At 39.9% G+C, this 25521-nt stretch overlaps 2 protein-coding genes across 5 annotated transcripts in view; one reads left to right on the top strand and one right to left on the bottom strand.

Moving 5' to 3' along the window:
- The window catches only part of NVL (nuclear VCP like), an 83014-nt gene extending 71954 nt beyond the window's left edge, over positions 1–11060 (bottom strand). For all 3 annotated transcript variants that reach the window (XM_067564881.1, XM_067564883.1, XM_067564882.1), the window contains exons 1-6: positions 10887–11060; positions 8996–9069; positions 6746–6798; positions 6513–6612; positions 3131–3185; positions 1912–2181 (exon numbers count right to left, since the gene is read on the bottom strand). In XM_067564881.1, the coding sequence (XP_067420982.1) occupies positions 1912–2181; positions 3131–3185; positions 6513–6612; positions 6746–6798; positions 8996–9069; positions 10887–10943 (609 nt within the window). In that variant the 5' untranslated portion in view covers positions 10944–11060. The remainder of the gene's footprint in view (positions 1–1911; positions 2182–3130; positions 3186–6512; positions 6613–6745; positions 6799–8995; positions 9070–10886) is intronic.
- Positions 11061–12456: 1396 nt separating this feature from the next.
- On the top strand, positions 12457–25521 carry CNIH4 (cornichon family member 4). 2 transcript variants are annotated; one of them, XM_067564884.1, is made up of 5 exons: positions 12457–12588; positions 15048–15116; positions 17208–17320; positions 23757–23897; positions 25306–25521. In XM_067564884.1, exons 1-5 carry the CDS (start codon positions 12520–12522, stop codon positions 25331–25333), a joined length of 420 nt encoding a protein of 139 aa, XP_067420985.1. In that variant the 5' UTR covers positions 12457–12519; the 3' UTR covers positions 25334–25521. The 2 variants fall into 2 exon arrangements, with proteins under 2 accessions (XP_067420985.1, XP_067420986.1); XM_067564885.1 differs by lacking the exons at positions 12457–12588; positions 15048–15116 and adding an exon at positions 12879–12967.

The following is a 25521-nucleotide window of genomic DNA, read 5'->3' as shown; positions in this document are numbered from 1 at the left end:
CTCTGAGTCTCCATATCACCATAAGGATATTTTTAGCTACACTGAGAAAAAATTGCCTTAAAAAGGTCAATGTAATCACATTTCTGTCTGAAAGCACTTTGCTTACTTTTTTTAAAGAACACCTAAAATTACTGTAACTGAAAGAAAGACATTAAGGAAATATATTTCTCTATTTTCAGCTCGCATACTTTGCACACTGTGACCCTAAGAGCTGCTTTATGTCAACTGATAAAGGGCATCTTGTCATCACACTTGTCATAATATTTAGCCAAACAATGTTTTGTAAGGTATTATATGATATCTGGTAACATGGTGTCCTGAATATCATGGAGTGATGTATGTACAGGTTGTGTATAAACAGTCATATATATGTGTTAGAAATATACTCTTCAAATAAGTTTTGGAGGTATGCAGATTTCCACAAAGGAATATAGATTTACCTTTCTGCATGGATCAAGCTAACAGGCTGATGGAAAAATAGAATAACTTGATTACAGACAAAGGACAATTAAAGTACATTTGCACCTGAGATAAACAAAGTGATCAAGCCAATTGAGAAAACAAACTGATCAGAGGATGAAGGGGCTTAGTGCCTGCACCCCGAAGAACAAGCAGTTGGGGAGAGGAACATTGTCTGGGTTTACTTTTCAAGGGATTCATTTAAAAGATATTCTGTACTATAAAAAGGGAAGAAAGGGGAAAAAGGATCAGCACCCTCTGATTCTGTGAATAGTGGATCCACTTGTCTGATGGGCTGGAGATGATGATAGCTTGATGTAAATGAGAAAGCTGTTTAAGTAAAGACTGTAGCCTGCTAAAGTTATGGTCACTAGAAAGCGGGATTTTGAGGGAGGAGGGTATTTGTAACCATACCTGTCTCTTTTTCTCTTGCTTAGTATCCCTTAAATCTTGTTTTTTATCAATAAAGTTATGCTTAATTTTACTATAACCCATATCAGTGCAGTGTATTAAAGTCAGTGTGGGTCCTCAGCTAGACTAACAGGCTGGCATGTGCACTGTCTCTTTGGAGGCAGTGAACTTTGTGATTTCTGTGACAGTCCAGTGATAGGGGCTGGATACTGCAGAGAGATGTCTCCGGGGAACTCACTGAACATTACCTAACTGGTACAGTCTCAAGGAGTTTGCTGGTGAGGTGGACAGAATGGTATGGAAGGGAGCTGTCGCACAGTTGATGCTCCAGCGAAACTCACCCCTCTGCCTCAGCAAGGGAAACACACAGTGGCTTATGGTTCCGGACAGCACTTCACACTGTTTCCCCTCTGACAGATCCCCATGTTTGTGTAGGACTTTCACACAGTGACAGGAGAAGCCATTAAAAGAAAATGTGACTGTAAAACCACAAAAATGGGCAGTGTAACCTGGTCAGGTGTGGTTCCTTAAACTATTTTTGACTAATTTTTAATTGACTAGATTTTCAATCTTATACATTTGAGCACATCAAACAAAAAGAAGGCTTTTTTTTAAAAAAGGCTTTGATACAGTACAAATTTGTCTTATATAAGAACACACAATTTAGTGTTGTTTGCACCAGAACATTTTGGCAGCTACAACACTTACTGAAAAAGTGGCACCAAGCAACTAAGCCAGTCTGCCACCGTAACATCTTACATTTACAGACCGCTTCACAAAAATTAAAATCTACAACTGCTTCATCCACCAGGGAAATGCAGCAACCTCTAGGTTGAAACATTGTAGGTGTATTAAAAAAAACAGGTTTGCACTGCCCACTAAAGGCTCGAACCTGTTTTTAGATAAAATGTGCATCTTGGGGCAGGAGGAAGATCAAGTTTGAACAAGTTCTTCAAAGTATCATCAGATAAGGTAAAAAATGTACTAAGCTCCAATGTATACACCTAGATAAAGTGGTATCAGATTTACAAGTGAAATTACCTCAGAATTTTTTTTCCTTTCCTCTTCTTCCTCACACAGGTCGTTTAAGAAGTGGTCTTCTTTTCTACCTGGGGTTTTATCAATAAACCATCCACCTTCAGAGATCCTAGTATCAAGTGGGGTTCCAGATGGAAGAGCACTTGTTCTGGGTGCTGTCACTTGTGCTGGGGTACTGGTTTCTGTCAGCTCATTCTTTGGAGTTGCTGGGAGAGAATCAGGATCTCCTTTCCGGTATAAGGTCAGCAGAGAGCTATTTAGATGATTCGTGGACTGCAAAATGTATGAATTTAAAAGAAAATTTGAAAAAAATTGATTGCTGACATCTCTCTCAGCAAGCAAACAGCTTTGGTGCGATAACAGAGTCTCTACTCTGCCCTCTCCCCCTGCCTTTGCTATGTTCCCCCTTCCTCAGAAATGGCTCCCAGCCACAGTTCTGCCTCATTCTTCCCCAGAAAATAATCTCCTTTCAGATCTACAGGTCCTCAGCTGGGGATCCGTCTGTGAATTGCCAACTCTGGCTGCACTCCCCACCACGCCCCCTCCTCCAAAGTATCCTCCTCCTTCGGCCATTCTCCCCTCTCCCTCTTCAGTAATGCCCCAGGCTGCACTCCTCAGCCAGCCAACTACTGATGGTTTGCCAGCGGACACTTTCAAAGCAATCATAGCTGCAGGAGCAACTCATATGGTAGCTACACTCCTCATAGCCCTTCAGCTATCACTCACCCCTTCCTCTAACTCCTCCATCTCTTGTTAACTTTGGAAATGGTGCCAGCAGCCAAGGGGTTCCAAAGAGTGCAATTACCACTTCCTCTCGTTCCTGCTGCAGCCAGAGCCATGGCATTATCTGGGGATGGCTAGTTGATGTGCTCAGCTGATGCCTGAGAGCATCAGCCAAGCCATCAGCAGTTTGGCAACTGAGCACAGCCAACCAGAATGGAGGGGGAATAGCTGGTCAGAGATACTGTGGTAGATACAACTTCTAGAATGCTGACTTTTAAAAACACAAGTAGCACTGAAACATTTATTTTAAAAAACAAGTCTCACCATAAAGAATTATATGAATTGTAAGCCAAAGTTTGGGCTTCTACCAGATGATATATACACAACTCTATTTTAAAACTCTTGCATATTTTAAGTAAAGAACATTGATATATTTCATCTGTGCAATGCTGTGTTCGTTTCAATTGTATTATACCATACAGAATGAAATATGATTTACCAAATGTTCTGGGTAATCATCAACATCTGAGTCATCTGTGTAGCTTTCCACATCCCTTTAGGAGAAACAAGGGGAGGCAGAAATTATGGGTTCAACATACCATAACAGCACAATGATACATCTGCACTACTAACAAAACAAATATTCTACCTTAGGAAGGTGTTAGACTCTCTGTGCTAGGACTAAAATACTACTGGGTGGGGGACCGAGATAGAACAGCTCTTCAGATAGCCCTCTGCCCTTCCCAATAGTACTTCTGCCCCCTCAAATAGATAGTGCCAATCTATAAAAAGGGGAATAAGGACAACCTGGGGAATCACAGACCAGTCAGTTTAACTTCAGTACCCGGAAAGATAATGGAGTGATCAATTTGCAAACATCTAGAAGATAATAAGTGTGATAAGTAACAGTCAGCAAGGATTTGTCAAGAACAAATCATGTCAAACCAACCTAGACAGGGAACCCTTGGGGGGGAGTGGTCAATGTAGGACTTTAGTAAGGCTTTTGATACAGTCTTGCATGACCTTCTCATAAACAAACTAGGGAAATAAAACCCAGATGGAGCTACTATACGGTGGGTGCATAACTGGTTGGAAAACTGTTCCCAAACAGTAATTATCAATGGTTCACAGTCAAGCTGGAAAGGCATACAAAGTGGGCTCCTGAAGGGATCAGCTCTGGGTCCAGTTCTGTTCAATATCTTCATCAATTATTTAAATAATCGCATAGAGTTTGTGGATGATACCAAGCTGGGATGGGTTGCAAGTGTTTTGGAGGATAGGATTAAAATTTAAAATGATCTGGACAAACTGGAGAAATGGTCTGAAGGAAATAGGATGAAATTCAATAAGGACAAATGCAAAGTACTCCACTTAGGAAGGAACAATCAGTTCCACACATACAAAATGGGAAATGACTGCCTAGGAAGGAGTACTGCAGAAATGGATATGGGGGTCACAGTGGATCACAAGCTAAACATGAGTCAACAGTATAAAACTGTTGGGGAAAAAAAAAAAAAAAAAAAAGCAAACATCATTCTGGGATGTATCATCAGGAGAGTTGTAAGCAAGACATGAGCATTAATTCTTCCCCTCTACTCCGTGCTGAATAGGCCTCAATTGGAGTATTGTTAGGTGTCATATTTAGGTGTCATCAAGTTCTTGGTGTCATATTTCAGGAAAGATGTGGACAAATTTGGGAAAGTCCAAAGAAGAGCAACAAAAGTGATTAAAAGTCTAGAAAACATGATCTGTGAGGGAAGATTAAACAAACCCAGTTTTTTCAGTCTGCAGAAGAGAAGACTCAGAGGTGACATAACAGTTTTCAAGTACATAAAAGGCTATTACAAAGAGAAGGGAGAAAAATAGTTCTCTTTAACCTCTGAGGATAGGACAAGAATCAATGGGCTTAAATTGCAGCAAGGGCAGTTTAGGTTGGACATTAGGAAAAACTTCCTAACTGTCAGGGTAGGTAAGCAATGGAATAAATTGCCAAAGGAGGATGTGGAATCTCTGTCATAGGAGATTTTTAAGAGCAAGTTAGACCAAAACCTGTCAAGGATGATCTAGATAATACATAGTCTTGCCTTGCATGAGGGGGACTGGACTAGAAGACCTCTCAAGGTACCTTCCAGTCCTACACTTCTATGATGCTATGAAATCTAAGTCTGCTTGTGGAAAGGGAAAACCTTCTCTCTGCAGTGTTTCCACCACCAGCTGGGCTCTCTAATAGTAGGCAGAGCTAGTCTGGCAAGTCCTGAAATCAGACTTCAAAGCCTGGTGGAACAGTTCACTCAGTTTGTGTGGCTGGAGGCCTTTGAGGAACTAAAGCTGTATTTATTTTGAAATTCTGGGGCTAGAATTCAAACCAAAGATAAAAATATTGGAATCATGAACAGAATACATCAAGAGGAAAAGGAGGAGAGGGTTTTTTGTCATTTTAATAAAGAAGATCTTCTCTATTATTAACCTGATTTTGACTAATAGATAAATTAATAGATACATTTGTCTGTGTTAAAAAAGGAATATTTTAATACTTCATTAAAACACCTCAGTACATATTTACAGCAATGGAGGTAAGACATGAAATATTCATGTTTATATGGCAGAGTTAAGCAGGTTGTAACTTCTAGCTAGAAGGTAATATGATCACATTCAGATCAGCTAATGCCCACGTCAATCCATTCATTCAAGGGCAGCAATATACATACACATTATGGAAAGTCAGACAGAATAAACATTTTATTATACAAGTGTAGATATAGATTCTATAAAATTTAGAAGTTTCTCTGACTTCTTTAGCCACGCTCAAACACTTGATAGAATTTGTCCAAAAGCTATACTCTAGGCTGCCTCCCCTTGATGAGTCCAGCCCTGAATCCTTCAGATTATCCCTGTGCTGTTAATCGTAGAAATTAGAACTGCAAGGCAGTTGTCATTGTATCTCTCCCTGCCCAATGCTTTTCCTTCAGACTGTCCTTCCTTCAGATGTCTGCTTGCACAAGAAAAAGCTCAATTTTAGGAGGTTTAATAAAAAAGGCAAGAGACTGTTGTTTTTAAAGTGGTTAAAGATTTGATTATTGAAATTCAGAAGATATGGGTATTTTGTACTACATTCAACATACTCTGTCTTAGAAACAGATATGAATGGCTATTTACTGTCACTCTAATGTAAGAGAGAAACATTTTAACACTACTAAAAATGGAGGCTTATTTTTAAGACTTAGTGCAAAATAGTCTCTACCACATTTAAGGGAGTAGAATGGTCTAATAGACTGTACACAGGATTAGGAGCCACAAAATCCAAATTCTAATCTCACCTCTAACACTAACTGGCTGTGTGCCCTTAGAAAAGTCACTGAGCCTCTCCATCTCAGTTTCCTCATGTCTAAATTAGTGATAACACATGCCTGACTCAGAGGAGTTGTAAGGATTTAACAGATAGGCCCCAATCCTACAAGATGCCCTATATGGGTGAATCCTTCTACCCACGAGGATCCCCTTTGACCTGAGAGGCTGGGGCCTTGTCTTCACCACCTTTTTTTTTTTTTTTGAAGTGTTCTTAAAGCAAGTTAATTAATTTGAGTTAATCGCAGTGAAAAGGCTAGTTAAAAAGTTGTAGTTTTTATGTGAGTTAACAGGTTGAGTTCAAGCCTATGGGCCTGGTTCACTAGAATGTACCCTGAGTTAAGAACGGCCCCCTGCCCTTTTTATTTTTTTCAGAAAAGACCAGGCTGGTTTAGGAGGGTACAATGGCCTGCCTGTGGGGGACAGCTTGTAGGATCAGTAATATAGGGTTTTTTAAAGATACAAAGCACTATGGATACATTAACTACTAACATCACTGTTGAAGTAGCCTTATGGCAACAAGTCTTTCCACTTACTCATTCTCCTCTTGTCTGTGTCTTGCTCTTTTTGCCACATGTTCATTTTCTAAAGTTGTTAAATCTTCAAATTCTCTCTCATTACTGATTATCTCAAACACTGAAGAATTAAAAAATAGGAGAACATAATAAGAAGATGGCAGCAAGTGCTGAACAACAGTGTAGTCAGTAATTCAGCGAACTTCTTACAATTTCTTGGTACTGTATTTCAGTCATGATATTAATAGACTTACCTTTCTCAACCTGAATTCTAAAGGCATTTCTTTTTCTTCGTCCGTATTCTGAACTGAAAAACAATTGTGCAGGTTAGGATCTCACTAAGACCTTCTTTCATGTATTATCATTCTCAATGTAAAAACAGGTTTCTAAATTGACACAATCTTTTATACAAGTGCACCCTGGAACCAGTTATGAGGAAGAATGACTTTGGTTCAAGCTATTCCAGGCTTCACAAAAATATTAGGTGCAACTCAAATGGCATCATACTATACTCAATTTCTGGGATGAAAGGTGCAAAGTGAATTACAGTGGTCTCTAGCTAGTGGTCTCCATTTAGTGGAAATTATGACCAGTCTCTTTAGCTGCATATACAGAGCAGTGAGTGAGTGACAATATAAAAGAAAAGAAGAGTCAGTCATTTTCATCTACAATATGTAATTGGCATTTTTGTTTTAAACCACACATACAAAGCTAGGGATTGAACAAGGATGGGTCCTTCAGCCACGACTGATAGATTAGTGTAGGGAATCTTGCACAACACAGTATCCCTAGCTACAAATAATGCCGTCCATTCCTTTCACAAGCACTAAGTTCAACCATAGGATTTTCTTTTCTTTTTGGCATGATAATGAAAAATGCAGCTCCTTTCATCATTAGCAATGAATGTGTCCTTCCAACTTCATGATCAAGTGGCTGAGTTCCCTTCCACTAACAGACCACAAATTAAACATCCCCCCAATAAACAGAGGTTCTAGTCAGTGGCTCATGCCAACAATATGATGCAATTGCAAAAAAAGTAAATATCATTTTGGGGTATATTAACAGGAGTGTCGTATGTAGGGTGACCAGATAGCAAGCGTGAAAAATTGGGACAGGTCCTATATAAGATAAATATCGGGATTGTTCTGATAAGATCAGGAAGTCTGGTCACCCTAGTTGTATGTAAGCCACAGGAAGTAGTTGTTCTGTTATACCAGGCACTGGTGAGGCTTGTTTTAAAGAGGCTGTTTTAAAGAGGATGGTGATAAACTGTTCTCCATGCCCACTGAAGGTAATAGGACAAAATGTAACTGGTTTAATCTTCAGCTAGGGAGATTTAGATTAGATATTAAGAAGATCTTTCTAACTATAAGGATAGCTAAGTACTGGAATAGGTTACCAAGGGATGTCGTGGAATTCCCATCAATGGAGGTTTTTAAGAACAGGTTAGACAAAAGAACGGTCAAGGATGATCTAGATAGACCTGGCCCTGCCTGAGAAGATGGACTAAATCAGCAGTTCTCAAACTGAGGATGGACCCCCCTAAGGGAGCATGAGATGGATTGTGGGGGGCATCATGGGTGGAGTTTCGGGGGCACGAGGGTGCAATGCCCCCCCAAACTTATGATGATGGAGCCATCTCCCCCTGCTGGGTGAGGGGTGCCGGGCTGAGAGCGGGGACTCTTAGAAGGGGAGTGGAGGTGGGAGGAGGCTGCTGTGGGCGGCGGGCCCAGCACTGCTGGCGGAGCAGGGAACAGAGCCGGTCCAGCACCACGCTCCACACTTTGCATAGCTGCTTCCATCTCCAGTTAGAGTGCTGCTCCCAGCAGCTGCCACCGCCAGCCTCAGAGAGCAGCAGCCCCTTTAGCCCCCCACCCGCTGCCACTCTGCAAGCTCCCAGAGGCAGCGGCTACATCCGCACTGCTGCCCAAGGATAATCCCAACCACAAGATGCGATTCCCCACTCCTGCCGCCATTTTCTCTGGCAGGTCACATTGGGCTCCGGAGCTGCGGGGGAGCTGCTGCTACCCTTTGCCCCCTCCCACCCCTAATAAAGCAGTCAAACAACCTATAATATGTAGGCCCTGTTCTTTTGTCTGAAAGTGAGGGGGCAGGGGAGTTCACGGGAGGGGAGAGTGTAACTGTTATACAAAAGTCCATGGGGGGGCTCCATTTAACAAGTTTGAGAACTGATGGACTAGATGACCACTCAAGGTTTCTTCTGCCCTATATTTCTATAATTCTCTGTGCTACTACAATATTAATAATGTTACGAGATACATCAGCCAAAGAGAACTTTGCAGTGAAAACAAATTATTTTGATTGTACTTTTTCCTTGACCAGTGATGTATTAAGCAACTTTCAATCCTAGTTTACAATAAAGTGTAATTCAGAACTGTCATGAGAAATACATTTACATTTTTACAAACATATGCAAATATATATTATAATTTATATTGTTTATTTAAAAAAAACAGAATGCAAGGATTAAACTTTTTGCTCACCTGTAAGTTTTCTGTAAATCAGCTGCTAAAACTCCAATGTTCACGTATCGACCACATTTATTACTGCTTAGGTACTGAAATGCAGAGTTTACAGAAATGAAACAAAATCTCAGATTTTCTGCTGAAGTGATTGATATTCACAAGTTATCATCATAAAAGAAAATTTAAACTGAAAAATTCAAAACAGCTAGACTTTATTTTGCACAAAGTTATCAGATTGCTACATAATTTGACAGGAAACTATTAACTATTTACATAGCCAACTTGCTGCATTTACTGGGAAATGCAGTATGTTTTATTTTGGAGGCCAAATTGACTACTGTCATTAATTGGGTAACTCTAATGACTTCAGTCAATAAAGCAGTGATACTCAGACTGGTTAATAATTAAATCACACAAGTGTTGCAAAAAGCTACAGGAGAAACATTAGGGAGTGCAGTTTAAGTTATTAACCAATCAGGATGCTTTTACTATCCTATTAAATCAATTAAGTTATCAACTTGCACTAAGTTATTAACTTATTTGCTGTCAGAATATATGTAACTAAATATTTTCCGTCATACTGTTTAAATATGAATAGTACCATAGTAAATGAAACAATGAATTCACACTACTGTGGCTCTTTTAGGGAATGTTGATCACTAATTGGGCTCCTGAACCACTACGGTCTGAGTATCATTGCAGTAGAGGAGAGATGGTACTGTAGCAAAGGCATTGCACTTGGAAATGGGAATCATGGGTTCTATTTCTGACTGCTCTGTTTCTGGCAAATTCACTGTCAGATCAATTTATCCGGATCGGCTGAGCGGAAGTGAAGACCAATTCAATCGATCCAGAAGTTGAAAGTTCACTAAAACCACCTCCAAAAAAAGCGTAGGACTGTGTCGAAGGATATGCATTTTCCGTCAGTGCAGAGTAGTGGAGATGGCGCACAGAAGATGATTTAGGAAGTCGACGTAAGATACGCAAGCTACTCTATATAGCTTGCATAACTCCTGTCAACTGCTGCCGAATTTTCCGGTAAGTATAAACCAATCCTTAGTCTGGCCTATTTTCACAATAATCACATCATCACCTGGACCACAAAATCAGGAAGGCTTGAGTAAAACCACCCTCTCTCTCTCTGGTCTTTTAAAGCAATGGTTCTCAACCAGGGGGTACATCAACTCATCTAGCTATTTCCCTAGTTTTACAACAGGCTACATAAAAAACACTGCTGAAGTTAGTACAAACTAAAATTTCATACAGACAATGACTTGTTTTATACTGCTCTCTATATACTGAAATGTAAGTATAATATTAATATTCCAATTCATGTATTTTATAATTATATGGTAAAAATTAGAAAATAAGCAATTTTTCAGTAATAGCATGCTGTGACACTATTTATTTTTTGTATTTTTGTCTGATTTCGTGAGAGGTGAAACTTGAAGTAAGCAAGACAAAGCAGGTTCCTGAAAGGGGTACAGTAAGTCTGGAAGGGTTGAGAGCTTGACTCCATCACCAGGGGATGGCAGCTCCCTCTGACAGGGGAGTGCGCAGGTGGTGTAGCCCCAGGAGCTGCCAGAGGACACTTCGTGGGAAGCCCAAGGGCCGCACCGAGCGTGTTACCCACTTCCACACACTCTGCTGCGCGTGGTACCGCGCCGGGATTATATTTGGCCCTTCCCGCTCCGCTTCCCCCGGCCGAGCCCTAAGGCCCGCGGAGAGCTGGGTCTGCCTTCGGCCGGGGACAAGGGGAGCGGGCCGGACGGACGGACGATGCAGAGCTGCGCTGCGTGCGCCCAGCTTGCATTCAAGGCAGCCCCTCAAGCGCCCGGGGAGGAGCTGCGTGGGGGGGCCGGGCCGCGCCGGGCCGGGCCGCGCCGGGGCGGGGGAGCGGGTTCGGCACCTGCTTGATTCGCTGCTTCAGGCGAGGGTCCGCGAAACTGCCGGCGCGGCCCCGCATGGCTCAGCGCCGCCGGCCGCTCTCAGCAGGCGACCCGGGACCGGTGGGCCGGGGCAGGGCCGAGGCTGGTGGGGGAGGGGGCTGCCCCGGCCCCGCCTCCGGCCCCGCCCCCTGACCCGCGCGCGCAGCGAGAGCAACCCTTGCGAGCCGCTCTGGAATTCCGCGCAGGCAGCGAGTTAGCCACCTCAGCCGAGGAGCCCGCGTGAAGCAGCCGCACGTGATGGGCAGCGGCACAGCCTCGGTACGCGCGTGCCCGGCTCGGGGCTCTCTGCGGGGCGCTTGCCGCGCGACGGGGGCCCCTGTCCCAAGACTCTTGGCTGCCTGTGGCTTTCCATTCCCACCTTTGACGTCTGTCTGCCTTTGGGGCTGAAGACTGCTGCCTTTGGCTTGAGCCCAGCCACATTCCTTCAGCCGTTTTGCATTTGTACCGGGCCGTTTCTCTTGTGTGCAGGAAAGCCCGGGCCGGACATTGGGCGCTCACTTACATAACCGCTGCTGAAGCTGCCTGCAGACACAAAACTTGGCTTGTTTCGTAGATCCCAGTCAGGCATGAACATCAGCTTGTCCTTTTGAAGTCAGGCAGGCATAGGTGAGGTTGGCTGTATTGTGCTCACACTGAGGAACTAGCAGCTGTGAAGGGTGTTTCAGCTAAAGCCAGGCCAATAGGAGATGGTCAATGGCATGCTATTGTATATGTATTATTTGTGTAATGATAGTGCCTAGGGGCCTTATGATGAAGCCAAGTAAATTAAATGAGAAGTTTAGGCATGGACACAAACCTTAGTTTGACAAGTCCAGTACCCGCAAGCCAGACATTTCCCACACCCCCATCCTCCTCCTTCTCCTCCTCCTAGGGAATTTACACAACATTGTCTTTTTGGTGTTGCCCTCTACTTCAGGTAGTACTATAGATTTATGTTTCTCATGTTAATTATGTTATTGAACTAACAGGATGTGCACACACAGCCCAGTTGGTATTGCAATAAGAATCTTAACTTTAGGAATGTCCTAATTTCCATGCGTTTTGTTTTATGTATGTCACCAACATTAAATGTTAACATTATTCTAAATCCTATGCTAATCCCCCTACACCTCATTTGCCCAGCACTGGCAGCTATTGGGGCTTTCTCCTGTGGGGAGGAAGTGGGTGGATTTGGACTGGGGTCCAGGATTCCTGGATGTGGGAAGGGGAGAGGTGTGACTGGGATTCTATTCTGTGTAAGGTTCCTATGCCATCCTCATCACCACAGAATCCCAGGCCCTTCTAGCAATGCCCTAAGGAGTTACTAATATATGTCAGGTGAGAGATTTCTCCCAGCCTCATCTCAAAGGAGGAGTCCAAACCTCCCCTCTCAGAGGGCATCCACCAGTCTGCCCTCATCAGCAGCTCTTAGGGGGCCTAAGGAGGAAGGTGAAGACTACACCTCCCAGCATGCCGCGGGACGAACTCCCGCAGGGGCGGGCAGCGATAGTTGGCGCTGGGGGGGCGGGGTAAGAGGAAGAGAGCCGGAAACGGCCGTGTACGGTGGCCGGGACGGGACGGGACGGGACGGGAAGGGCGGGTGGCGGCGGCGGTATGGAGTCCGTCGTATTCATTTTCTCGCTCATTGATTGCTGCGCCCTGATCTTCCTCTCCGTTTATTTCGTATCCTCCAGGCCAAGGAGCGGGGCCGGGGCCGGGGCCGGGGCCGGGGTAGAGCCGGGGACGCACTGGCTGGATGCGGGGCTGTGGGGCGGTAACTCGGGACAGGGGCTGGGGGGCTACGCCCGGGGGCCCGGTAGAGTGAGGAGCCGGGGCGGGGACGCTCCCGGGGCTGGCGCGATACCAGGGGCTGGGGATTCGCAGGGGGCTGGGAGGTAAGTGCCTCCTAATTCTGCAGGGGCGTGTTTAAGCCGAAGGGCCTGATTTCATTGAAATGCTGTTTTAAAAGTCGAAAGCCCTTCCGTGGATGTTCGGTTTTGTCAAATCCTTTTTTTTTTCTTCTTCCCCCCTCCCCCCAAAAAAATCTCGTTGGGGGCCTCAGGTATAGTTTTTGTTAGCGCTTGTGTTAATTGGATGAATACTGTGCTGTAAAGTCACGTGTGTGAATTTCTCTGTATTTTGGGGCGTGTTCTGGTGGCCCTCTTTTTTAATTGGAGGATGAAGAACAATTACTTAAGGTTTTTAAAAAAAAATCTGTACAATAAATATGGAGGTTCCTTTGTCATAAGCAGATTTTGGTTCTGTTCCAATTTCATCATGATGAAGCACATATGGTATAACTGTCTAATGGTACACCATGTAGGTGCATAAGATTCTGATAGTCACCAGTAGTAAATGTACAAATCACATACTTGGATGTCGACTTGAGTGCTGCTCTTTACAGAATTATCTCCCTAGATACATGAGCATTCAAAATACTTGTGAATTTTTGTCAGCCATTAGTTTCTTCTGAAACCACTTTGGTAAAAAAGAAGTTGGAGAATGTAGCTAGGACTCACTTTAAAAGGCAGGAAAGGAATAGGCTGTTAATGTGAAAACATTCTTTCTAACGCTAATGATTGTGCAAAAACATGGCTCAGTAATGAAGGCATGCAGTGTCCAATCCTCTAAATACAGAATTTATATTATTTGCAATGTGTTGCTTACACTCATAGTCCATATAAGGAAAAGCACACTGTGCTGCTTCCATATAGTTCATATTATATTGATCTGTTTGGCCTTCATATGGGATTTGGGGGAGGGGAGGTGCGTAAAAGTATTTTTTTAAATCTCAAAAACATCTAAAAATTGAGAAACCTTTGTAATCTAATGTTCTCTGCATTCTTGGGATGTCTTATTCTCTTGGAAATGTATTCTTGCGGTTAGTATGATATGAGTTCCTGGTTGAATAACCTTTGTAATTCTCCTTACACACTGTTTTGCTAATCGATTTTATTGTTTTATGGCAGTGTTAGGATACAAAGGGCACTGGGGCTTTATCAAAATCTCTTTTTCTGTTTCATCATAACACAAAAAGATGATCTCAAGGCTTTTGTTTTTAAAGGATTTCTGGTTTTGATTTACCTTAGAAACATCAGGAATATCAAGGGTTGTCTTGTTTTTGCTGGAGAACTAGATTGTGACCTTTTGTACACCTCATTTGAAGAGGAGTGGGGTGCGGGATCTTTTTTCAAAGAGAATTTTTCTGACTAAAAATCCCTTCTCTCTTCTGGAATCAGTTTCTTGGGATAGCATCCCTCTTGTTCTCCAACAGAACATAGAGAAACCTGATACTGTTGTTAATGTTAAAAAAGTAGAACTAATCTTTTAAATCTTTCTATGCTTGATACATACTTTGTATGTAATAAAGAACAGAAAAAGTGCACATTTTTCTTCCTTCACAAGGTTACCTTTAAGTAACAGTTGTGATATTAAAAGTACCTCTTATTTTTCTTGTAGTGTACACTTTTGAAGTGTATAATTACTACAATACATCACCCTAGTTTCTATTTATAATTATATTTATAAAATAAACATTAGTTTGCATTTTTCTAGCACTTTGCATCGGGGAATCTCAAAGCACTTGCAGATTTCAGCAAATTATAACTCTCAGTACTTCTGTCTGATGGTAATATCCTCAGTGAGTTAAATACAGTATTTATGTCTCCAGCTATAAACGTCTAAGTGTAGTAAGGGGCTAAATTCTATTGATGTCCGAGAGATCACTTGCATAAATAAGGGTTGTAGGATAAGGCCCAGGAACAGAAACTGCTTTGAGAAATAAACAAGCTCTCCAGTTCTCTAATCTGTGTTCAGTGTGTTGAAGCACTTGGCCAACAGACACTGGTTTAAAAAAATAAAAATAAAAATTTGTGAGATCACTTGTGTGCTGACATGGCTATGTTGCACATCTTCTCCTCTCACATGTATTGTGCTATTATATTCTCTTTACTACATCACATGTGAGTTAAATTCCATTTAACTTTGACAATGTTGCTGTAACGAAAAAGGTCTTGAAATGTATCCTAAAGCTTTAACTTCTCTGTCCTATAGTAAATATGTGCCTAACTACTGTAAGAGAGTTAAAATATAGCTTTGAATTACTGTATGACAAAAAAAATGTTCCTTATCTTGGACTTCAGATAATAACACTATCAGATTTGGAATGTGACTATATTAATGCAAGATCTTGCTGCTCAAAACTAAATAAAGTAAGAAATCTTCTGTTGATAAAACTTAGGACGTCCTGTGTTCTAGCACTAGAAACAATAGGGAGTGCAGTCTATCAGAATGGTGGTTGGTGTTACCTTTTCTTTCCCCATACCTTTCCCTCCCTCCAACTCATAATGAATCTTTCTCATATGACCAACAGTCATTTATTTAACAGATGTCACTGATACCTTGTGCATGTGGTGTTTTTTTTAACGCAAAAGCTGATGGAACTCTAAGTAAGGAATCTGGGATAACTTTACAATTATTTCATAGTAAACATTTTCAAATATTAAATCATAGAAGAAAATCAAACAAAGTTACTAATTTAGATAAATCTATTTAAGATCAATGGAATGTGTCTCTTCTGCTTGCTATTTTTTTTTTCTAAGAGTTAAATGGGTGAAGATTACACTTCTGGTGAAATGATTTGACTGGACAACTAAGGGGATCATTTTGCTGAGTAAAACTTTTTATCAAACTGATAAAATGTAAAATGAAGAACCTGACTGTTAAACATCCTATGGAACTTTTACTAAAAAAGTGGGTTTGTGAGCTCATGTCCTGTCCAGATTTCATTACGTTCTACCTACCTAAATCCCATGTTTCCTGCAGTTGTTGCAACTGAATGCAGCATTCTTCACTTTGTCTTAAATTGTTTTGTAGTGTAGTTGTGTTTAAACAGCTACTGTATTTCACCTCAGAAGTTGGAAGTTCCATTTCAGTGGAAGTGAAGCGATTCACATAGTTGATGCTATAGGCTCTTTCTCTCTGGCTCATCACCATGATATCTGGATTACAGGAGGCATATACATACATCTCTCATACAGTGGGGGGAGGTTTCTAGAATTATTTCTCTAGACAAATAGGGTAAATTGTGATTTAAATTACTTTGATTTAAATAATATTTTAATCATGTTTTAAATCTCCCTGCAGGAGATCTTGATTTTAAATAAGTAATTGATTTTAATGTTTCCATCTGTGAGTTTTAGTTTCTTTCCTAAAGAAAAGTTGATTCTCATTGATTGGAAATCAAGATGTTTGAATGGTTACCAACTAAATATAGTCTTTACCCTAGATTATTTCTTTTTGCTAACCAAGAGGCTACACTATTGTCTATATTACATATATTTAAACAATTATACAGTTTAACATATGTATATGTTCAGTTTCTTAATTTTTCCTTTGCATAATAGAAAATGAGGAACAATGCATTTATTATTTAATAGATATTTTTTTTTTTTTTTTTTTTTTTTTTTTACTTGTGAGTTATATCAAGTTCTACGTGGATGGAAATTGGAATTAAACTACAGATGCTGAAAAAAAGCATTTTAGTTTTATTTAACTAATAAAAAATTATCTTAAATGTGCTGGATACATAAACTTTTTTTCTTATTATAACATGTTTAGCATCTTAAACTAACTGATTTACTTACCAAAGGAGTATTCTCTGTAGTTAGTGAATTGAAGTGATTTTTTCTGGTCACCATGTCTTTCAAGATTTTAGAATTAGTAGATCTCATCCTCTTGCACCTAGTTTTTATTCATATATTGGAAGAGGAAAATGAGCTTTTCTACTCACAATTGATTTCTCAACTTTGAATGAAGTAGTCATTGAAGTGAACTAGTTGAATAAACAGAAATAAAGAAAACTTTCTCTGCACCTGCAGAAGAAGTTAATGCTGTCAAAAGCTGGTTTAGTACTTTAACAAACTTTGCTTCCAGGTGGTTAACCAGTGACTTCCACCAGTTCAGTACTTTGGTTTTTCTTTAAAACTTTGGCAGCAAACATGAGCTGCCTAATATTATTCTTTTTTATTTAACATATGATTTTAATAGATTTTAGCAAATGTAGACCTTCACATCGTTTGTCATAATTGCGAATTTAATTTTAAATACATTTGTCCTTATAAAAAACCAACCCATTTGATTCTAAATCAAAAATCTGATTTAAATTTAATTTTTTTAATAATCAGTTTTGTCTACCCTGTACACACATGTAGGTTTTGACATAACTAGACTGAGGGTTGGTGACTTTAGGGGGCACTCTCTGTGTAAATGTTTAAACTTCTGTGATATTTCCTTTTTTGCAGTGGGTGGTCCCAGAATTGATTGGCCATACTATTGTCACTGTATTAATGCTTATTTCATTGCACTGGTTCATCTTCCTTCTCAATTTGCCGGTAGCAACCTGGAATATATATAGGTAAGTGCACAGGATTTCATTTTCTTGTCTTCCTGAAATTTCACTACTTTCAAAATTTAATTTGAAGATAAACAGTATGATTTACTGATACGTTGTGACTGCATATTTAATTTATAACCTTGAGTTGTTAATTCACTGCAGGTGCTTTTGAAACTGTTCACAAATCTGACTTTTTTAAATTGCCCATGTAGCCTAAAAGATTAGAAAATTGGCCTGTCCTGTGCTTTTAGCTGAAATTGCAACAGAGTTTGAGAGCTTGAGATTCTTCAGTCTCTTTTTGTTGTAACACTTATAATGATAACGCATCTTGATATTTGGAGTCAGCCTCAAATTTTCAAGGGTTAATCCTTTGAAAATAGTAGCATGTTAATGGGGGTTAAGGACTGAAAGCATTGGTGCTAAGATTTGTTTCCTCTTTTTGCTCTGGATCATCTGTCTTATCCCATGTCCTTGTTAGTTTCCACCTTTCAGGTTTCACTGCTCACTTTAAAATCTCACCAAGACATGGTGTAAAGACAGTTCTTCGTAATGCTGTAACTATATGGGTATAGTGGTACATCCTCTGTCGTGGATGTAGTTGTACTGGTATAAAATTTACAGGAATAAGCTGCACTGATATTGATACCTTTAGGTATAAGTGTCCATGCAAGGAAGTTGTATTGCTTTAATTTCTAAACCAGTATTGTTTATAACAATTCAAAGATTGTACAGACGATCCCCTAGATGCTACACTTGATTATGGCTCTTTCCTTCTCTCTGCCTCTGTTCAAACTTCCTGTGCATTGCTTTCTTCATCTTCATTGTCCAGTCTCAATTTTTGTGCCATCTGTGCTGCTCTTTGTGCCTTGAACTGCCTTTCATATCATGTCTCAGTTTCTGTCTACCCCTATCTAACTTTTTATTTAAATCACACCTATAGCATAAAACCCTCTCTTCATTCTGTGTGGTCTGTGTTGGTATTGCTGCATCTTTGGACAGTCTTAGGACAGGGACCTGTTTGTTTCGCACTTGTTCTCTTGCTGTATAGAGAGAGTGTACACTAATGTTACCGTATTAATGAAGCACATGCGCAAGATCGTTGGCAAATTTCCCCGAGCCTTCTTCCAGAAGCTACCTTTAAGATAAAGTGCATGTGGCCAAAAGACCAAAAGCTTATTATTTAGCTGTATATGTTGTTGTTTAACTCAGAGAAGCAACTCCAAATTGTCATGAAAAGATAAGTCAGAGTAATTATGCTTGTGAGTTGTTTTTAGACAAGTCATACTCATTTGTTGCTACCCTTGGCTCAGAGAAAGCTGCCACTCAGTCCATAGCATCTCTGAGTTTGAGTAGCATGAAATGCTTACTTGTATGCCTCCCTTATATCTGTATATGTAGCCTATGTTTGGTTGTGAAGTGTCTTGCGGTACGGAGGCAAGATGCTACATAAACACAACTAAATTGCACAAAAAGACTTTATCTTAGTAACTGCTGTCAAGGGTAACTTGAGGTTTTAGTGACTAATTTGGGTTGGACTCTTTCTGCAGAGAGGTTGTATTTTTCTTGCAAGACTTACTAGGGGTTCCTCAGGGTCTTGGAAATCCTTCCTATTTATTTCCCCTTTGAATAACTCAAAGATATTTGTAGTGCCCCAATCTCTGGCAGAGAACTTAAAGTAGCCCATCAGTGTCACTCCTCGTTGGCTAGCAGAGGTCAGAGAGAGCAAAACATTGCCTGCCCTCCTCCACCTTTAATAAAAGAAACAATTCTCAGAGGCCATTTTGAATTGTCAGATTTCAAGTTTAATTATAAAATGTCAGACACCCAGAAGTAATAGACATTTTGAACACAAAAATATCAAATATTGTTTTTCTATTTTAATTTACAGTGTGTATGACATTTTAATGTAACAATACAGTCCTGCACCTCACCTTCCCCTATAGGTCAGAATTACAAACTTCGTTTTTAATACCACCTTCCATCTCAGAATCTTGGCATGCTTTACAAACACTAATAAATATACCCAACACCCCTGTCAGTAGGTAACTGTCTCATTTTGCAGGTTAGGAAACTGAAGTGCAGAGAAGTAAATTACTTGTCCAGTGTCACACAGGAAGCGTGGTATAGCTAGGGATAGAACCCAGATATGGTCCCAGACACTGTCTGTATGTGCAGGAAGTCTTGTGTTGAGATGAACAACAAAAAATTCAAGGGTCTGTTGGAATACACTTAAGGGAGAGTTGTGGGAGTTACCATTCATGAAACTAGGATTAAATATTAAATCATAATCCATTTATGAGCATGAATCCTGCAAATCTCTGGATATCTGCTTTCTATCTGCAGACCATGTTTACAGATTGTGTATCATGCGGATACAAATTTTGTATCTGTGCAGGACTCTAAGCATGAACTCTAAACTGCTAATGTCAGAAAGATTAATCAAAATTTTCTTTCTGAGCTAATGGCATTTCAGAAACTGAGTTCTGGCCTACACAACAACATTATTGCACCCTGTTGGAGTTTGAATGATGCCACGCTATCAGAGCTGTGTAGAGTACAAAACAATTAAATGACTGAAGAAGGCTTCTCAGCTTCATTATGATCTTAGCAAAACTGAGCTCTGTTTAAGAGGCTGGTAGTCAAGGTTAATGTTCGTATGTACAAAGTTGGGGAGTAAAAAACATGACTCTTTGAGATGCTGTCTTTTAGAATTACCACACAAATAGCATGGAAGTTGTCACTGAGTTCAGTGAATCAAATTCTGATATTTATATTGGATAACATCTTACTCCACAAGTGGTCTCATTGACTTCAGTGAAAGTATTCCCACAGTAAGGGATGATCTGACATGAATAGGGTTATTCAAGTGTGGCCCAGTGGAGTCAGATGCAGGCCTATACTACTTAATGAGGTGAATGTGAGAAGACTTTACAGGAACATTGATGCTTGAGGCAACAAGGGGGTGGGGTGGGGGGGTGGAGAGGGCGTTTCCCATGATTCCAGGCGGTCAGTTATTTAGAAATCCTACCAGATCTCCTTATTCAGGATTATCTGGTATATGTAAGATATCTGGTCATTTAACTCTGTTCCTCAACTTGTTGCAGGATAGCAGTGATGCTTTTTCTCAAATGAGGCATCATTTTGGGCTTTTGTATTAACACTTTGCTTTCAGCACCCAGTTTTTCAACTTAAAAGGGCACAGTTAACTTGAAATCTAATCACTTTAAAAAAGTGAAATGTACGTAGTCTTAAGTGCCACACCTGCCTGAGTAACTCTACCAATTATTGTCATGGTGGTGATGGTAGTGGTATGTTTCTCCTGCCTGTTACTGTGTGAAAGACCCACAGGAACAACTTGGGACACACAGAGCGTGACTACATGCAAAGGTCTGTCAGAGGCAAAGTAAAACAATTTGAAAAATGGAGAAAATACTTTTTCTCTACTCTTTCAATTATAGGCAGTTATGTTCCTTGTAACAATAGGTTTAAAAATTGTGATTTTTTTTTAAATTTTAGTAAGTGACCATTTAAAACTTAAACAGGAATTAAGAAACTTACCTTAAAACAACACTGAAATGCTTTAATTTCTAGTGAATTCTAATGGGAGGTGAAGTCTCTCAGCCCTCATTTGCCTCAAGGCTTTGTGCCCTGTAGGGAAATGTAATACAAAATGATGAGCCTAAAATGGCAGCTCCATGCAGTGAGTGGAGGTCGTAAAGCACTGATCTGAATTTCTAGGAACAGTGCTGGCAACTTCTTTGCTACATATATTGTTTGAGTAGTAAATATTTATTTATTTAGCTCTCTTAGTATGTCAGCTAATTACTGTAGTTTTCTTTAGAAACTGACTCCAAATAACAAACTAAATAAATCAAAATTCTACAAGCCTTAATTAAAACGGAATCCTTTCCTCTGTTGTGTGTCCCAAACCCTACAGGGAGGGTAGGAGTTCATACATTTACCTCATAGGCAAAGCAGATAAAGAAATGAAGTTTGTTGCATTCATCTGCTAAACAGTTTTAAAAAATGATGCAATATGTTCCCTGTGGAAGGGGCATTATGTGGAACCATTTCAGATGAACGCAAAGTTCATGTTCTTTGCTTTATTTCATTAAGATGCAGCACAAAGTAAACTGGACAATAACTTTTTGTCTCCAGCCTTTCACTTACTGTAACGTTAGGTATTATTTGTAAAAATAAAGAATACAATTAGCTAACCTCTATTCTTTAATAACTTAAACAAAAATAAAAACTTGCCTTCAAACACTGAAATTCTTTTATTTCCAATTCTTTCTAATGGGACCTGAATTTCCTCTGCCCTAATCTGCCTTGTGGCACTTCGATTCACATATGAAGTGAATCAGAGAAATAATATGGAGTAGATTTCTTTCCTTTGTTCTGTGTCCTGGCTGCACTACGGTTGAATTTACTCGCGTTACGTGGCTTATTGGTGCTATGACTAGTCTCTCTCTTTGCTGGCAACATCTTTTCCCCATTTTTGGTGAGGTAAAGGGCGAAAGTCTCTTGATACCATGTAGTGTTTCTCTGTATTCAGAGGTAACCAAAGGTTGTTTTGGATTTACACTTCTGAGATCAGGAAAAGAGGGCTCAGAGCAGAAGCTTAATAGGAATATACATACCTAGTCTTACTGTTACTTCTAGGAAGGTAGGGCTGAGGGGCTATCCAAATTGGATATTGATTGGCTCATTTGAGGTGAAGACTGCAGTCTTGATCATATTCTGACTGGTCTTGTAATGGAAACACTGTCAGGTGAAATGTAATGTGAGGTGAAAGTACTTGTTTGATATTCACATGATGCTGAAATTTATTTTAGTGGCTTTCTTCAGTGCTGAATTTCTTGCTTTTTGTTAACTAAGCTGAGTCTCCAATTTTGTTTGTTCTTTGTCCTGGGGCCTCCCTATGCCTGGCTCAGACCACAAACTAAAAATATTTGAATTCCTCAATTTTTATCAACTGTCTTTCCAATTTCTCAGCTGTTTAAAGAAACTTTGGAGAATTTCTAGTTTTTACTACACACTGAATAACTTTTTAACGCATTTACCACTCTTAAACAAATGGACTATCTGCTCCAGCAAACACACAGGTTTCAGATTCTACCTGCCTAGGAAATGGAAGGCCAGGCATTCTGTCTCAAGTTCTGAGTGGTAGCATGAACCCAGCTACTACATTAGAACTGCAGAAACTGAAGATGGAGTCCACTTTTCTCCCGTCTCACTGCTGAGTGCAAGATTGTTCCCTATATATATATATATATTTACCAGTGCTTTGTTTAGTGTATTCCCCTTCAACCCTTTTGGATAATTAAAGGTGACTTTGTCTTTGAACACTCTGGCATAGCTAGTCAGATGTCATCCACATTCTGCACTGTATCTTTGCAACAGGTGGGACTTTGTCATTATATACAGCAAAGGGCCAAATTCTGGCCTCAAATGCTCATTATTGACTTGCACTGAAATAACATCCAAGCATCCAAGGGAAGAACTTGGTCCAAAACATCAAATGGCACCTTCTCAGAAACAAGTAGGAGTGTGATGTTCCTTGCCCCAGCATTGTTCTCACTTGCTTCACCTCTGGAGCACTGCTACCTTTTACCTCACAGAGAATGGATTAAATTATGATTATCTGAGTTTTAGATTATGTAATAAAGAAATATAAAACCTAGAATTTTACATTACAGGGAAAAATGAGGTCAACAACACTTCTAATTCCTGCCTGCTTTTCTATTACATAAACTGTTTTCTTTATTTCTAGGCATTTCTATAGTACTATAGTATCAGAGCCCTCCATATGTTAGCAAATGTGTCTCACACACACCTGAGAAGAAGGGTAATATTATCCCCATTTTACAGATGGAGAACCAAACCACAGAGACTTTGTTTCTTGTCCAAGCTCACACAGGATGTTTGTGGCAGAGGTGGGACTAGAAACTAGACTGTCTACAGCCCACTAATTGTGCCTTAACCAGGAGAACACAGCTAGTCAACAGCACAACTATCTGGTTTTGTCATGGAAGATGCTAATTCTGCCTAGAATTCTAATAAAACCACTGGAGTGTTAGGTTTAAGCCTCTTCACATTCACACCACCTCACTTTCATTGGAAGCATCCTCCATAAATCTTGGTGATTACAAACAGTAAGAGAACTGGTATGGAATTAGTTATTACCACTGGAATTTTAATCTGTGAATGTAGGTATATGTATAGTTTTCCCATGGCCACCAATTGCCCGACTCTCATTTGTGGATGTAATGGTTAGGTGATATGCAATATCCTGAAATTTATTAAAACAGCTGCTTTGTACTGAATTAGAAAATGACTCTTAAAATGGGAGCAATGTCTTTGCTTTCCTTCTTTGTATTTTTCAGTAAGATTTGTTTGAATATTGAGACTATCATTAATGATCAAAATTTTAACTTTATTCTTTTAAACCTTTCAGGTTCATTATGGTGCCAAGTGGGAACATGGGGGTATTTGACCCCACAGAGATCCATAATCGAGGGCAGTTGAAATCGCACATGAAAGAAGCCATGATTAAACTAGGCTTTCACCTGCTTTGTTTCTTCATGTACCTTTACAGGTTAGTCTTAAATCTGGTGCAGCATAGGAACAAAGGAATTGTTATATCAGCATTTCATATCCTCTTTATTCTGCTAGTGTAACTGCTGAAATTCATATCTGTCCTCCTTCTGTATCCTATTAAGCTTTTTGCCCAAGTAATATCTTATGGTAGTCAGTCCCAGATTACACTTTCAAAATATTTCCCATAATTAATTTTTAATTTGTTTCCTTTAAATGTAACTGGATATCACCTTGTTCATAAATTATGAGAGGGTAAACAGGCATGCCTGACTAACTTTTCTAAACTAGAATATTGATTTAAATTGGGGAAATAAGCACTTCATTCACCAGCTTCTAACTGTGATGTCACATTCTAGATTATGCAGGAAAGAAGGGACTCAAGACTTCATAGTTCTAATGGGGGGCAGGGGAAAGCTGCACTCTTTTGAAAACAAATACGCACAAACTCTGCAGTTAACTTGATCCATCATATGTGAGCACCAAAGGGTACAAACACTTAACTTGCTTTGTAGTTCAAATGTAAAGGAAAGTAAATAATGGCAGAATGAGGGCCAATGTGGTGTTACTTCATTTACCTGTTACTGATAGCACTTCAGATTTTTAAAACAAATTTTAAAAATCTGACTTAATTTTTGTCATGTCCAGTACATTTGCTCTGGTCCTCTCACTTCAGCTCAGATGGGAGTGCACTAGGTAGTTTCATTTCTGTCTAGTTTCTCTTTCATATCTGGCTATAATGAAACCTATTTTTCCCCCCCACAGAAACATTTCTATTAATCTTAAGTTTTATAGAAAACTTTTCAAAACATAAATATGAGACCTAAACTCCCTGAGTGTCCCTTTAAATGATGCTATCCTGTGCACACTGGGAAGAACTGGGAGGGACTACACGTGTCCATCTTTTCTTTCTTTTCTTTTTTTTTTTAAAGATGCATGCCTTGTCCCCTGAACATACTTTAATGTATTTTTTTTATTCCTTCCTTATCTTGGAAATCTGGGCAAAGCATCTTAGTCTAAAATCTACTTCAAGCAGCATGCAGGGTGCTAAGTGGACTTAACACCCAGAATAAAAAGTGATGGTTAATATCTATCCAATAAGGAACCTGCTTGGGAACCAAATTTGGTTTAATAGACCTCTCTCTCATAATGCAAACCTTACCATAGGGTTGGCCAAGGTACAACATAATGAGTTCTGTGACATGGCCACCTGCTTATTTCAAGATGGAATGTTGTATGCTGGGATCTACAATCTCTACAAATCTTGCCTTCATAATAAAGATGAAGGTGGCTATGTGCTCTGTTCTGCTTAAGCAAATGAAGTGCATCCCTCTGATTAAAACTATAGATTCTCCCATATTTGCACGTGCTTCAGTAATACACTGACCTCCTCTTTTGTCTTGTCACAGTATGATCTTGGCTTTGATAAATGACTGAAGTTGAAAAGGAGCTGGTTAGTTGCCAAATTCTGAACCATCTGAATCACTCCAGTGAACAGTTGTGGAGGCAGAGACACCTTTTGAACATACCTAGTACGGTGTTGTCATGCAGTATATTTTTTTCCTCTTTGAACAAGAAATATTTTTGCTGTATTTTTAACATATAAAATATTTTAAAAACCATGA

This window comes from Emydura macquarii, unplaced genomic scaffold (genome assembly GCF_026122565.2).
Source record: "Emydura macquarii macquarii isolate MOO-44397 ecotype Brisbane River unplaced genomic scaffold, CSIRO-AGI_Emac_v2 contig_2676, whole genome shotgun sequence".
Taxonomy (NCBI): Eukaryota; Metazoa; Chordata; order Testudines; family Chelidae; genus Emydura; species Emydura macquarii.
Note: the sequence above shows the minus strand (reverse complement) of the source record. Positions and strands in the feature narration are given on the sequence as shown.

What these genes read in the sequence shown, in the direction of transcription:
- CNIH4 (XM_067564884.1), top strand. Translation starts at nt 12,520, where the DNA reads ATGGAGTCCGTCGTATTCATTTTCTCGCTCATTGATTGCTGCGCCCTG. An exon ending in TCTTCCTCTCCGTTTATTTC is followed by an intron (nt 12,589 to 15,047) that starts GTATCCTCCAGG and finishes CTTGGACTTCAG; the next exon opens with ATAATAACACTATCAGATTT. An exon ending in GCTGCTCAAAACTAAATAAA is followed by an intron (nt 15,117 to 17,207) that starts GTAAGAAATCTT and finishes CCTTTTTTGCAG; the next exon opens with TGGGTGGTCCCAGAATTGAT.